The sequence below is a fragment of the Corvus hawaiiensis genome, chromosome 4 (assembly GCF_020740725.1).
Source record: "Corvus hawaiiensis isolate bCorHaw1 chromosome 4, bCorHaw1.pri.cur, whole genome shotgun sequence".
Lineage (NCBI taxonomy): Eukaryota > Metazoa > Chordata > Aves > Passeriformes > Corvidae > Corvus > Corvus hawaiiensis.
The window spans coordinates 78,516,476-78,530,480 of NC_063216.1; the positions used below are offsets into that span (position 1 = coordinate 78,516,476).

Sequence of the window (14,005 nt, forward strand, 5' to 3'; positions counted from 1 at the left end):
ATTCAGAACTCGGGGGTGCAGCTGAATGCAAAGAACAGGAGGTTTGGAAAATTTTCCCGTTTCCAAAGCAGGAGGACACAGCAGTTTGGGGATGGTTGATGCAGAAACCAACTTAAGCTTAATCCAGTTTAAGGCAGGTCTCAGCTGTGCAAAGGGACTGGGAAGGAGGGAAGGAATTTGGCTGGTGGAGATGAAATGGGTGAATATTTATGAGTATGAAATGCTGAGCGAGGCAACACAGCTTTGCTGAAGTGTTTAGGTTTGAACCCGAGTGGAAACTTCACAGTTTGGGCACGTTAAGTCTGCACTGGAATAAAAGAAGCAAAATTAATTCCCTTTTCTTTGGCATCATTTCCGTGCTGAGTCCGAGTCCTCTGGCACACGCTGCTGAGGGAAAGCCTGGTGCCCCAGGAATGCTCCCTCTGCCATCCCAATGGTGTCTTTTCCCAAAAAAAAGCAGCACGAATTCCTTCAAAAACCTTTAAATCCTTGCTCTCACATCTGGTTATGTGAAACCTTTTGGCAGCTTAAAGAGGGGGGCACCTCCTCGTCTGAATCAAGGTCCCACTTCAAGAGCCGAGCGTGTGGGTTTAGCATCTCTGAAGAATCCATTTGTGATTCTCTGCTTAAATACAGCCAAGAAAGCGAAATGCTTTGTGCATCTGTGGGGGTTTTTAATGGGTTTCAAGCAGAATTTAATGGGTTTCAAAGAATTTCATCCAAGGGCTGCCCAGAAGCTGAGCTCAACCCAATGAACCTGATCAAGTGCAAAAGGCTGTTCCAGCACACTGCTGTCTGGGGTGTCGAGAGTTGCTAAAAGGAGATTTTTTTGCCAAATCTATCTGGCCCAAAGGCAGATCTGCACTCCAGAGGAGATATCCCCAATTTATAAGCAGTGAAAAGCCACCCTCCGTTATAGGGATGGTTGGGGGTGTCAACCCATGGGGGGGGAGACTCCATCCCCTCCTCATCCCTGCCACTTTTCAGAGGGAAAAGGCTGAAATGGAGGAAAATCCAAATCTCAGCCAAGTGGGACAGATTTCCAGCTGATCCCCTCACCTGACAGTATCCAAAAATTCACCCACTGGAAGCACCACTTGGCCCTGATGTGGGATGGAACAGTGGGGGCTCCTGATGGCTTTTCCAGGCAGGATTTGGGGATTTGCTGGTCTGTCTGGCCAAAGCAGCTGCTTCTTTCCAGCTCTATCAGAATCAAAAACCTCGCTACAAACAGTTTAGGCAGTGTTTTTGTGCCAGGACATGGATCAGGATGACAGATTCCAGGCAGGATGCTCCGTGAGGGAAGCCACTGCCTCAGTCCCATGGCTGCATCCAGGGGACACCCACACGCCATTAAATCCCTGGGGTGTGTTTTGAGATGGGTGTCTGAGGTAAGTTTTTGGGATTTAAGCTGATTTCTGAGGTGTAATTTTTCATTTTTTTACAAAGTAACTGTTTCTCCTCCAAAATTTTGCTGATTTTTTGCCTCTTTCTGACAGGGTGAGTCTGTTGCTCCTCTTCCCGGGGCTGTGGGGTGCTGGACTCGTGCTCAGGAAGGAGAAAAAGCTGAAGGGAAGGATGGAACAGGGAAGGATCACAGAATATCCTGAGCTGGAAGGGCCCACAAGGATCATCCAGTCCAATTCCTGCACAGACACCCCAAAATCCCACCCTGTGTCTGGGAGTGCTGTCCAAACGCTCCCGGAGCAGCCTTGGGAATGCACCCATTCCCTGGGGAGCCTGCTCAGTGCCCCAGCAGCCTCTGTGGGAAGAAACTTTTCCTAAAATCCAGCCTAAACCTTGCCTGGCACAGCTCCAGCCGTTCCCTCAGGTGATGATCACAGATGGAGGCGGGAATGGATGGATTGGAGGTTCAACAAGACCAAGTGCTGGGTTCTACACTTTGACCACAACAACCCCATGGAATGCTCCAGGCTGGGGGCGGAGGGGCTGCAAAGCTGGGAAAGGACCTGAATCCAGGTGTGCTCAGATGGGCAAGAGGCCGATGGCACCTGGATTTTACCAGGAATAGAGTGGCCAGCAGGATTAGGGAAGTGATTCTGCCCCTGTGCTGGGCAGTGCTGAGGCCACACCTCGAGTGCTGTGTCCGGTTCTGGGCTCCTCAGCTCAGGAAGGACATGGAGGGGCTGGAGCGTGTCCAGGGCAGGGAACGGAGCTGGGAAGGGGCTGGAGCAGCTGAGGGAGCTGGAAAGGGGCTCAGCCTGGAGCAAAGGAGGCTCCGGGGGGACCTTGTGGCTCTGCACAAGTCCCTGACAGGAGGGGGCAGCCGGGGGGGTCGGGCTCTGCTCGCAGGGAACAGGGACAGGAGAGAGGGAACGGCCTCAGGCTGGGCCAGGGGAGGGGCAGGGTGGATACTGGGAAAATTCCTCCATGGATTAAACATTGGAAGCGGCTGCCCAGGGCAGTGGTGGACTCACCATCCCCGGAGATGTTTAAGGAACGACAGGACATGGCACTCAGTGCTCAGGTCTGGTTGACAAGGTGGTGCTCGGCCACAGCTGGGACTCGATGGTCTCAGAGGTCTCTTCCAGCCTCAATAACCCTGCGATTCCCTGGAATACCGGGATGCGGAGGGCGCTGCTCTCCCTGTGCCTCAGTTTCCCCACAGCGGGGGCGCTCCCACTGCGCGCTCCGCCAGGGGGCGCTGCGCCCCCCGCCTCCCTCACAGCCCTCGCCGCCCTCTGGCCACGCCCCCGCGGCTCCTGATTGGCCAACGCCGCCACCGCCGCCATTTTCAAACCGCCGCCGCCGCCATTTCTCCCCGAGCTGAGGCGCCGCCGCCGCCGCCGCTGTCAGTCCCGTTCTCAGTCCCCATCCCCATGGAGGCAGAGCCCCTGGGCCAGAAACCCCCTGGGCGGAGACGGAGCAGGGCCAGCATCTCGCCCCCGGCGGGCGGAACCCCCGGTGTGGCCGCCTCCTGCAGCCGGTAGGAGTCGTGATCCCCCCGCGTCCTCCCGTGAGGGGCTGAGGGTGACCCGCGGGGCGTGTGTGCCCTCAGAGGAGACCCCGCCGGCCTCCTGTGTAAGGAGGGTCCCTTCAGCTTCCTTACTGCCTTGTGAAGGGACGCCCGGCCGGTTGTGAGGGGGTTTTCCAGGGAAATTCCCTCCCGTCCGACCCTCATCCCATCTCCTAAGGGGAATTCCTCTCCTGGGGGCTGTGGGAGAATCCTTTGCCTTTCTGCCTCATGAGATGGACGCGTCTTTCCTCAAGCTATAACAGCTTTCCCTGCCTGTCCCCTGATGAAGAGGGGTTGTAGCTGCTCCTATCACGGAATTTTAAAGGGTTGGAATGGACCTTAAGGATCATCCAGTGTCACCCCTGCCATGGGCAGGGACACCTTCCACTATCCCGGAGAGCTCCAAACTGGCCTTGGGCACTTCCAGGGATCCAGGGCAGCCACAGCTTCTCTGGGCACCCTGTGCCAGGGCACTGGATCACCTCCCTCTCCTGGGCATAAGGTCCGCCTCAGCATCAGCCCTGCCTCTATTCTGATTTTTAAACACCTGTGTGAGATGTCTGCTACTGTTATTCTGATGTATTGAACTTGAGAGACTTTTCCCAAGGTCACACCCTGAAAGAAACTCAGGAAATAATTTACCCTGAAGTTCAGCTTATCTATGTTGACCCCAAAATGTTACCTGGGTGTGTTTAGAATTTATCAGCAGCTGACCCCTGAGTGACCCATCCCCTGCTGACTCAGATGTGGCAAAGCCAGATCAGCAGAAGTTTGGGTTTTCTGCTGCACTTAGGGTTAAGAAATGACTTCTCCATGCGTGCAGGTGATGTAGAAACTGCTTATATCAGACAAAAGTGGCTTTAGTTACCTCAGCACAGAGTTTCTACCTCCAGATGCTGTGTTTGGACAGAAATTTACTCCTGGGTGTGGTCAGGAATCAGCCTTTGCGTCCCAGCTTGGCTTGGAGGGGTGAGAGATGCTCCTGCTCTTCCTCCAGCCTCATTTTTCCGTGGAAATGAGCGAGAGGAAGGTGAGTGGAGCAGTCCCTTGTTTTGAAACGCCGGAGAAATTCCCCAGGGGCTGCAGTGGATGTTCTTAATTAGGCAATGAAAGCAAAGTAAACATTGATGCGTTTGGGTTCTTGCAAGCATTGTGTGAGTTCTGGGTGGCAGAAGGGTTTAACAGGCTTTGAAAAATACATGTTTTAATAGAAATGTGCTCCTGAAAATCAAACTGTAGCTCCCTAATTAGCACACTTGAAAAGCAGAGCCTAATTGAAGGCCTTGGTGGTTTGAGATGGTGGAGCATTGCTGTGTGAGGCTTGTTTGTGTGGGAGAGGCCAAGGAAATTTGGGATGAAGCTCAGGCAGGAATTTATGCAGATAAGAATTACAGGTTTTAGCCCTTCATCTGGACACTCACCAGCAAGGTGATGCCAGCTCAGCACCTCTGTGGTCTGGTGATGCAGAGGCTTGAGATGCTGCTGCTTGAAGCTTGTTTAAAATAATAAAAAAGTTTAACTGGCAGCAACTCTGGGAGGTCTCCAGCCCAACTTCAAATATAGGTCAGGTTGGCATTGGCGGGGTGAGCTCTAAAAACCTCCAAGGACAGGGATTTTCTTACCTCTCACAGCTTGACCACCCTCACTGGAGGGGGAAAGTCTGTCCTTGTATTTACTGGAAAATTTCCATGCTGCAGCTTGTGCATGTGGAAGGGTCTGTTTCTGGTTTTAGCTCCTTTTTAGATCGTGTAGACAGCACTAAAATCTGTTTTTACCTTACTTAAATCCCTTTTTACCTCACCCAGGCTGAGACCTCTGCTCTCAGTCCCTTTATTAATCCTGGGCATCTTTTTGTTCCAGTTGCTTTTCCTCCTGCTGGGAAGCCCAGAGCTGCTCCCAATATCCAGATGGGATCTCACAAATCCCAACTGGCATCATTTGAGCTGCTTGCTTCCCCAACCTTCCTGCTGCAAACCACCAATAACAGAACTGAAACTGTTTAATCCTTGCAGCTGTTGGGGAAGTGGCAAACTGAGACAGAGGGTGTGGTTTTTGTTGGGTTTGGTTTTTTGTTTGGTTTTTTAAATTAAAAAAAAATAGACCAAAACCTGGAAGCAGTTGGATTTTAAACTTTAGCCAAATGTGCAAGATCTGTGCCTTATGTTCAAGGGTCTGACTGGGATTTAAGCAAAGGCCTCCGCTCCCTGCTAAGCCATAAATATATTCAATATATGCACAACAAATGACCTCAGTCCCCTCTTCACTTGCCTCAGCGCTGTGAGTGTGTGTGCACACATCCATGAAGGAGCTTTTGTCCCCAGCCCTGTAACCTGACACTAGATTTGGGCAGCCCGAGTTTGGTCAAGTCTCAGCCGAGGCACAACCAGAGCCCTGGGAGCCTCTGGATTCCCCAAATCCATCCAGCAGTGTTGGAGGGCGAGGTAATCCCCTTTATTAGCCTTGTCCTCTTGCTGTTGTTCCCTTGCATTCTCAGGGCTACAGCATTCCTGAGCGTCTCGAATCTGCTGCTTCAGTGGGGTATTTTTAAGTGTTACTTTGACTTGCACACAAAGCATCAAGTTTCACTCCTGTGATGCTGCTGGAGGATTCCTGACGCTTCCCCAAGAGAGAGGGAGGTGGGAAGGGCTGTGCTTGGGGCAGGGTATTTGTAGGCAGCCTCTTGTCTGTGGTGTCTAAAAAGGGAGGAGATGGTTGAGAGCGTGCTGGAGACGGTGACTTCACCCAGTTCTGAACAGGGCATGTTTGCCCTCAGCTGGGGATGGTTTGCACATCTTCTAATTTTCTATTTATCCCTTTCCCCCCCCGGCAATGCACCTGCAGCTCTTGCATCGGGTTTCAGGTAGAAAAGTGAGAGGTAATTGCTCTGGTGAAGGAGAGGAACCTGCAGAGTCGGCAGTGCTGAAGGGAAAATAAGGAATGGCTTTCCCAAGGAGACATTCCCTCTTTTTCCAGAATTTTTCCCAGAATCTGGCAGCACAACGAGTGGATGAGTGTTTTTCTCTCAACCTTGTCCCCCCTCCATCTCTGGCTGCAAGGATATGACCAAAAAAATGACAAAAAACTTTATCTGGGACAGATAAAAGACCCTTTGTTTTGGGATTTGTTTGTTTGCTCTCTAATCTCGATCCCAACTTCCCGGTTTATCTAATCTGGAGGTGAATCCAGGTGAAGCCAGAGCCCAGGGCTCCCTTCTGGAGTAAAACGTGGAAATAAAGCTGAGGCCTCTCTCTCTCCAGACACTTTGTCTGACCCCCACTTGCATTTTGCCTGGAGAATAGCTCCTTCCAGCTGGGAAAAGGAACACTCCAACCCCAGGCAGACCCAGAGCTCATGAAGTTGTTTTTTATCTCTCTCCAGAGCCGACTGCTCTCTCTGACACCTGCAAACATCAACTCAGTAGTTACTCCGATGAGATTAATCCCAATTAACTGTCTGGCTTTGGATAGAAGGATTAAAAGTGGTTTTACGTAGGCACAGTAGGGTGGGAGGTGGAAAAGGTGCTCAGTTATAAATGGGGGGAGCTGAGAGAGCCAGGCCAGGCAGCTCCTCCTGGTGGGATCAACCACGAGGCTGCCGAAGGAGCAGGAGAAAAGAGGGGATGGATTTTTCTCCCAGGTTCTCAACCTTGAACTGTTGCCCAGAGTGGGCCGTGGGGTCCCCAAACCCTCCAGCCCCACTGTGGCTGCAGGGGGAACTGGGGAGTTTCCTTGCTTTTGAACCTATAAAAAAGTCAAATTTTACTCTTCCACCTTTCCCTGTGGCTGTGGGATTGCTGGATAAGGCTTGCAGGGATGAGGAAGGGAGAAAGCTGGAATTTTTTGGTGGCAGCCTGCAGACGCTGAGAGGTTTAATGTGAAACAAAACCCTTCCCAGCCCGTGCAGGAGCTTTGTCAGGGAGAGCTTTGTTTCTGGAGCAGCAGCAAGGAATTGGTTGTCCATTCAGGAGCAGGATTGGCTTTAAAGAGGCATCTCAAGAGAAAGAGTCCTTCCTGAATTATATAATTAAATATATTTTAAAATCTTCCCTGATCACCTGCACAATCTGCAATAAACTCAATTGGCTTTGATTTATTCCCTTTCCACATTTATCCCATTAAAGGCAGTTGTTTGTTGGCCGCTGACCCAACACTGCTGTGAGGGCCAAGTGCTTTTGATGCTGATGCTTCTCTTGCCTTTCTTCTCCTTAATTACGGCTTTTCTGCAGTGAATGTTTGTTTGCTCTTGATCTTGGCTGGGATTAAAGCTCTGTTCCAGCAGACTTTCTAGGGCTGCTGAGAGCCTAATGAAGAGTACAAACACTCACTTTTCCTTGCCATTATCACTTCAAAGTTCACCCAAATGGAAACTTTTCCTCCCCTGAAGAAGGTGGTTATTAAAATGCATCATTTGAGCATAATTGGAAGCTCCAAGCTTGCAGGAAATGTCCAGAGACTCCAATTACCAGTGGGGTGGTTTTTTTCCAAAAGCAGCTTGTGAGTGTCTGGCTCTGAGTGTGAGGTTTATACACAAGCACTGCAGGCAGTTGTCCTTCCAGAGGCCTCAAACAATTCCTGGGAGATGAGAGTATCCCAAATTATAAATCCATATTTTGGCCTGAAATTACTGGAAAAGACTATTGATACTTTAGGAATATTTTTTAAAAAAATCAAATAAGTGTTTGGTTTTTTAGGGGTTAAAACCCCACTTGTGTCCTTTGTTCCTTGGGCTTCTCCTCAGCTGTCCTTGGCACAGGAGTTCCACAATGTTCCAGCAGCTGGAAGAGGGCTGGGAAGAAATTATCCCTAAAACTGAGTGGATTTGGCTGTGATCTTGTGACATTTTCTAGTGCTATAGAATAGATGTTCAATGAAACATTTTAAGGTCACCTGTCTCTTTCCCTACGTTTTGAGTGCCAGGGTTTATTAAAATCCTATTAACTGGAATGAAATCCTGATTTTACTGAACTCCAGAGCACCTTTTCACAATTCTTAGTGCAGAACTGTCTCATACCTGGTATTTTTCTCCAAAGGACAAAGAAGGTGTCAGCTGCTCTGGAAATAATTCCTGGGTTTTGTTAGGTGTGTGAAATGTGTTAAAACACAGGCAGAATTAGCAAACCAAGCTGAAGTATAATTTCATGTCCTTCTGGTGGCCTCTGAACAAGGATCTCTAGGAAAAGCTGGTAGTGCCTATGGAATCTCTTCTATTCTCAGTGCTTGGAGATGCTGGAAAACAATGAATTTTCTCATAGGAAAGATAAGATGAGGGTGGGAGGAAGAAAATACCTGTAAAATCTCGTTGTTTTTAATTCGTGCTGCAGCTTTCCCCAACCTCCACGGCAAGTGCCAGCAGCCAGCGATTAAAACCTTTCAGCACTTGACATCCCTGGGTGTGAATGTTGATTGTCTTAACACCAGGCTTTTAATTACTTCATGCTGATGATAGACTGCTCATTATTGTCTTGTAAAACAGAAGTCAAGCTACACTTAGCAAATAATTATCTTCCCTCACAAATCATTACCCTCAACATCCAGTATCTTAAGCCCAGTTTGTGCTGCTTTAATTAATATTTTCAGTCACAGTTGCTTTGCAGAATGGGTCCTTCAGATAAAACCTCAAAAAGGGGATGAATTTGGGATGTCAAAAAATAAGGAGAGCATCTCTCCTGTAAAAATGGTCCCTTGATGATAAGAATGAGCCCTTCAGTGCTTTTTTAATCCAGTGAAATAAAAACCCAGAGAAGATTTTTCCTCATTTTTCTTGTGAGGAGCTGCAATAGTTATTAATAAAAAATTCCTTCATCAAAAGTACTCGCAGCAGAGCTGGGTATTGCTCTCCTGGTGTCTGGGGCAGATTGTTAAATATTCTTTCCAAACCAACAAATGATATGAAAACTTATGCTTGGACAGGAACGGAGCTCAGAGGTGTTCCCAAAACAGAGCCTACCAAAGGTTTTCCTCATGCTCTCCCAGCCTAAACACATTCCCAGAGCCCCTGAACAAGTCTGACAGCTGCTGGTTCTGATCTCAAATCTCCTGGAATTTGCTGTGGAAAGAGATGAAAATCAATGGTCTCATAAAAAGATTCCCATGTGCACAGGAGCTTTATGGCCTGGGCCTTGCTGCTTTTGCAGGGAAAAGTTAAGGAAAAGCAACTCATCCTCATAATCCAGGAGAACTGGCTGATTCCAAATGATGGGAATCATTTCCCTGCAATCAGGAAAGTGAGAGAATATCCAGGGATCCTCCCACGTTGTCTGGAGGGTGCAGAAAATATCTGTTCTAGGGAGGACTAGGAATTATTTTGTATATGGTTTGCCAAGGAAGTGTGCAGGAGTTTTCCTGACTTTAAATCAGGAATAAACCAGAGAGACAGGCCTGGCTTAACCAAACCATGAGCTGAGTTTCAAGGCTCCGTCTTTTCCTGCCAAATACCTGGGGTTTTTTTATTTAATCCTTTCCTCTACTCCAGAAATGACAGCCCTGCACTCATCTCCCTAGTGGATAAAAAGGAATTGTAAAAATTGACTTTTAACCATCTGGGAATGTGGAGAGAGTGTTTCACATCGTCAGGATCCTGCTCTGGTCTAGCCTGAAGGTGTGACTGCTTCCCTAACTTCACAAAAGCCTTGGAACTGCTTGGAATTTTAAATATTCCATCAATTCCTGTCATTTGCCCTCTTTGAAGGGGTCTTAACTCCCCCTGGATCAACACATAAGGAGGGAAAACCAATTCTGGTAAACACAGCTGAGCAAATTTCTGAAGGGTTGAGAAGTGCCAGCCTCCAACCCTTCTGCTCTCCCTGGAGATGATTTATGGAGCCCCGGATTTGGCAGGAAGGGGCAGGATTGCTGTTAACCTGTGGAATTACCTGTCAGGGAGAGGCTGCAGTGGGTGACCTCCTGCACAGGGGGGTGGAATTGGGGTTATTTTGGAGACAGCAGAGTCACCGCAGCGTGGCACCGATGACTTTGTGAAGGGAACACTGGGGAGAAATAAAGGGTGGGAAGAGAGGAGGAGGAATTCCGCACTTTGTTCAGCACGATGGGAAAAGCACGAGATTGTGCTGCTGTTGCACCGGTGGAAAACTTGTGGGACAACTTCAGCTTCTGCTGCTGGGTCACGCTTTTCCCATGTCAGAGCTTTATACCTTCAATATTCCCATTATTCCTGTTCCTATGGAATGTGTGCACACGAGCTTTATGGAATGGGCCTTGCTGCTTTTGCAGGGAAAAGCCAAGGAAAAACACCCAATCCCTAAAATCCTGCTGCTCTGGGCAGGGCAGAACTTCTCCCTGAGGAATGCTCCGTTCCCACCCGACATCACCCCTGACCTCAAGGCTTCACTTGGGCTTGGATTAGCAAATTTTTCCTTAATTTCTTCAGGTTTCATTTTTCTTTGTCCCCCCAAAGTTATGCCAAGTAAAACCCAGCCTATAGGATTTCAAAATATTCCTTCTTCCTCCAGATTTAATTTTTGGGAACAGGATGTGAGCAAATGACCATTTTCCAGAAATCCAAAGTGGATTCCCAGCTCTAAAATTCCCTGCAGCTCCTATGAAATAATAGATGTGCCAAGCTTCCCTTCCACTTCCCAGGGGCAGTTTCTTTAACACAAGGACAAGAGAAATGCAAAATTCCTCTTGATCTTCCTCGTGTCTTCAGGAGGGTGATGTTTTACTTCAATTTTGCTTTTTTTTTAATATTAGAGGGGGTTGCTTCACCAATATCTTCTTTTAAAATATTTGGGATAAGGAGGAGAATTTTTATTGCCTGAAAGATTTCCTCAGTCCTTGCCTGACTTAATTTTATAAATTAAATAATTTTTTATAAATAAATATTAAAATTTAAAATAATTTTTTAAATTTTAAATAAATTTTTATAAATAATTTTAAAATTTTAAAATAAATTTTTATTAATAATTTTTTAATTTCAAATACATTTTTATTAATAATTTTAACATTTTTCATATACATTTTTATAAATAAATTTTAAAATTTTTAATACATTTTTATACATTTTCAAATACATTTTTATAAATAAATTTTTTAATGTAAATAATTTTTATAAAATAAATGTAATTGGTTTTATTATTTATTTTTATTATTTATTGATTTTTATAAATAAAAATTCGATTTCTAAATTAAATAAATATTTAATAAGTAATAATAACTAAATTAATAAGCCCCTCAATAAGGGCTCATCTTTGCTGGAGACTTGGAGAAAGAGTTGGGAGTAATTAATTTAAAATATATATTTAATTATATATTTTGTGAGATGATAATGATGGCAGTGGTATCTCTTGGCAGTTCTAGTGGATGGTGCTGTCTGTGGGAATAAATTTGGGAGTCAGTGACTGGAAATTCAGGAATGAGAGAGGAATCTTGGTAAAAAACCAGAGTTGAAATCTTACATTTATAAATCTGGAACCACCCAATTTCTCAATTTGGTACTCAGAAGTTGCTGTTACTGTTTCATTTCTGATTTGCATTTCTTTTCTTGGTGGGTTTTTCACCAAAAAAAAAATCTTTTAAAACAGAACTGAGATATAAAAGCAAAGTGTAGGTGAAACTCACTGGCACTGATGGCAAAATTCCCAGTAAATTCCCTGATTTTACCAGAATATTCCACTATTTACCGTAAACTGGATTAATTTCCAGTGCCAGGCAATTTGACTGCCATGGGATGTTCCCTTCTTGGCTGATTTGCAAGGATTTCCCCTCTGGATACTGGAAAAACTTCACCCCTATTTGACTTCCATCACTTTTTGCATTTTCTGGGGCTTTTTTTCCCTTTTCCCTTCCTTTTCCTTTCCTGTCAGAGTATTTCACACTTTCATTTCTGCCTCGCTGCTCTCACCTGAGAAGAACAGCAGGAAATTTGGGATCTGGGGAGCACCAAACCACAAAAACTGAAGGAAAATTTCCAAATGCCCGAGAAAGGAAAACATAGATAAGGCAACAATATATGGAAGGAAGAATTATTCCCAGAAATTATTGGGATAACAGGACTGGGAAGGAAGGGTCAGTTTTTAAAAGGTCATCGAGTTTGTCCTCTTAACTGCCCATCCCCCTTCTTCCCAGCTTTTCTATTCCCATATTTTTATACAAATTTCCTGGAAAGCAGCTGCAGTTCCATGGAATATTTACATGTCTAAATCCATTCCTTCTTCTTTTAACTTCAAATTCGCAGCTTGGTTGGTTAAGCTGGGGAACTTCAGCCCTTTGCTGTGAGAAATAGAAATAATTCCGAGGTTTCTCCACACCTGGAATGCCAGGAAATCTCTTTAACTGCGGTGGTCCCACACTTCCCACATCCTGGTGAGGAGGGAAGCAGCTCATTAAAGGTGCTGCCATAATTGGGATTAATTATCTGCCCAAAGCTTCAGCTTTAGCTGCAACTGGACAGGAAGGCAAGGTTTGATCACAGCAGTTTTATTTTGGGTTACTTTGAAGTGTGCCCAGAAATTAAAGTGAGGTGAGGCTCTCCCAGTAATTTTAAGAGTGAGGGGGAAAAAAAAACCAACCCAGATTATTCCAGGCCAGACTCTCAGACTTTGGATGGATCCCAGGTGAACAAGGAGATTTCTTTCTCCTTCAGCAGCACCCTGTGCTTGTCAAGGAGTTCTGAAAAGAAGGATTTAGGCTCTGAAAATGGGAATAAAACACATTTAGAAGTCCTCCAAGCACCACCCCTGCCCCATTTGGGTGGTTTCTCTGCTCCCCTTTATTCTCAGCCTTTATTTTGGTGAAGCCAAAGAAAACCCAGACTGAACAACAAACAACAACAAAATAAAAAGGCATCGAGCCAAAAATGTTGTTGGAATTGCAAATCCAGCTGGGCCCCACCTTGTGTGGAGGTGTAGGAACAACTCCAGCCAAAGTTTTCCTGCAGGTTTTAGCAGGTGATTCCAAGGATAAACAGCACCAGGCTGGATTCCTGTGGAGCTGGGATGGGCTTGGAGTCTCTCTCTGATGTCTCCGTGGCTGAGGTGGAACAGTTCCTCCACGCTGTGCAAAGCTGGGAGAGAAGAGCTTAAAAACCCCAAAAAGCCACGTGGAGATCCATCCTTGAGTGTGGGGAATGCAGGGGAGGTTTAATGGGAAAGGTTTAAACAAGATTCCCCTTCCTGGGCGTTATTCCAGAGGTTCCAAGGTTTGCGTCCCACTCATCCCACAGGAGTTCACGGGAAGGCAGAGGCCTCCCAGCACCCTTGGGAAGAGGCTCAGGCTTCTCCCTTTTCCCCTCTGTTTTTTCCTGGAGCACTTTCTCCTTGCTGTGTCCTCGTGAGGGAACTCCAGAGGATGAACTAAAGGACTCCAGAGCCACTTCTGGCTCAGGCACAGCTTTACAATTCCCCTTTCATTCCCTTCGGGAGCTGCCACGCAGGCAGTGAAATCCTTCCTTTCCCTCTAGGTGTCACCACTGGATTGGGAATCAGAGCTTTTCCTTTCAGTTCCAGCCCAGGACGCAACGTCAGAGTTGGAATTCCACTCCTGCTTTGAGCTTCATATTTACAATAATTGATCAGTTGGGATTAATTTCGTTTTACTGAGTCAAATGCAGCAAGGTTGAAAGGAAATAATTCCTTCAGTACTTCAAGGTGACTGTTTTTCCTTTTAAGTAATATTTATGGAATCACAGAAGGATTTGGGTTGGAAAGGACCCTAAAGCTCATCTCATTCCACCTCCTACCATGGGACACCTTCCACAATCCCAGGTTGCTCCAAGCCCTGTCCAATCTGGTCTAAATCTCCTTCCATACCACACTGGCTGCTGCCGTGTCCCTTTCCTGAACCTTTTCAACTCCAAGGTCACCTGGGGAGGGAAAAAAAAACCAAAACGAGGGAGCAGGGAAGCAAAGCAGGTGAAGGTGTCCAGGATGCTCCGGGCTCTCAGCACGTGGGTGGGCTGGGAGTGTTCATCACCTGTGTCTTCACTTAAAAGCTCTTGTGCAAAGTTGTCTGGGTGGTTTCTGAGAGCCTCGAATCTGTGAATCCTCAGCATCAGAGAGACCACAAAAGTTGA

General features: G+C 46.7%; 1 protein-coding gene across 1 annotated transcript in view; it reads left to right on the top strand.

The window, feature by feature from the left end:
* The first annotated feature begins 2,768 nt into the window (after nucleotides 1-2,768).
* NET1 (neuroepithelial cell transforming 1) overlaps nucleotides 2,769-14,005 on the top strand; it is a 46,465-nt gene continuing 35,228 nt past the window's right edge. Inside the window, exon 1 of the mRNA XM_048300118.1 lies at nucleotides 2,769-2,947. Within this exon, the coding sequence (XP_048156075.1) occupies nucleotides 2,841-2,947 (107 nt within the window). The 5' untranslated portion in view covers nucleotides 2,769-2,840. The remainder of the gene's footprint in view (nucleotides 2,948-14,005) is intronic.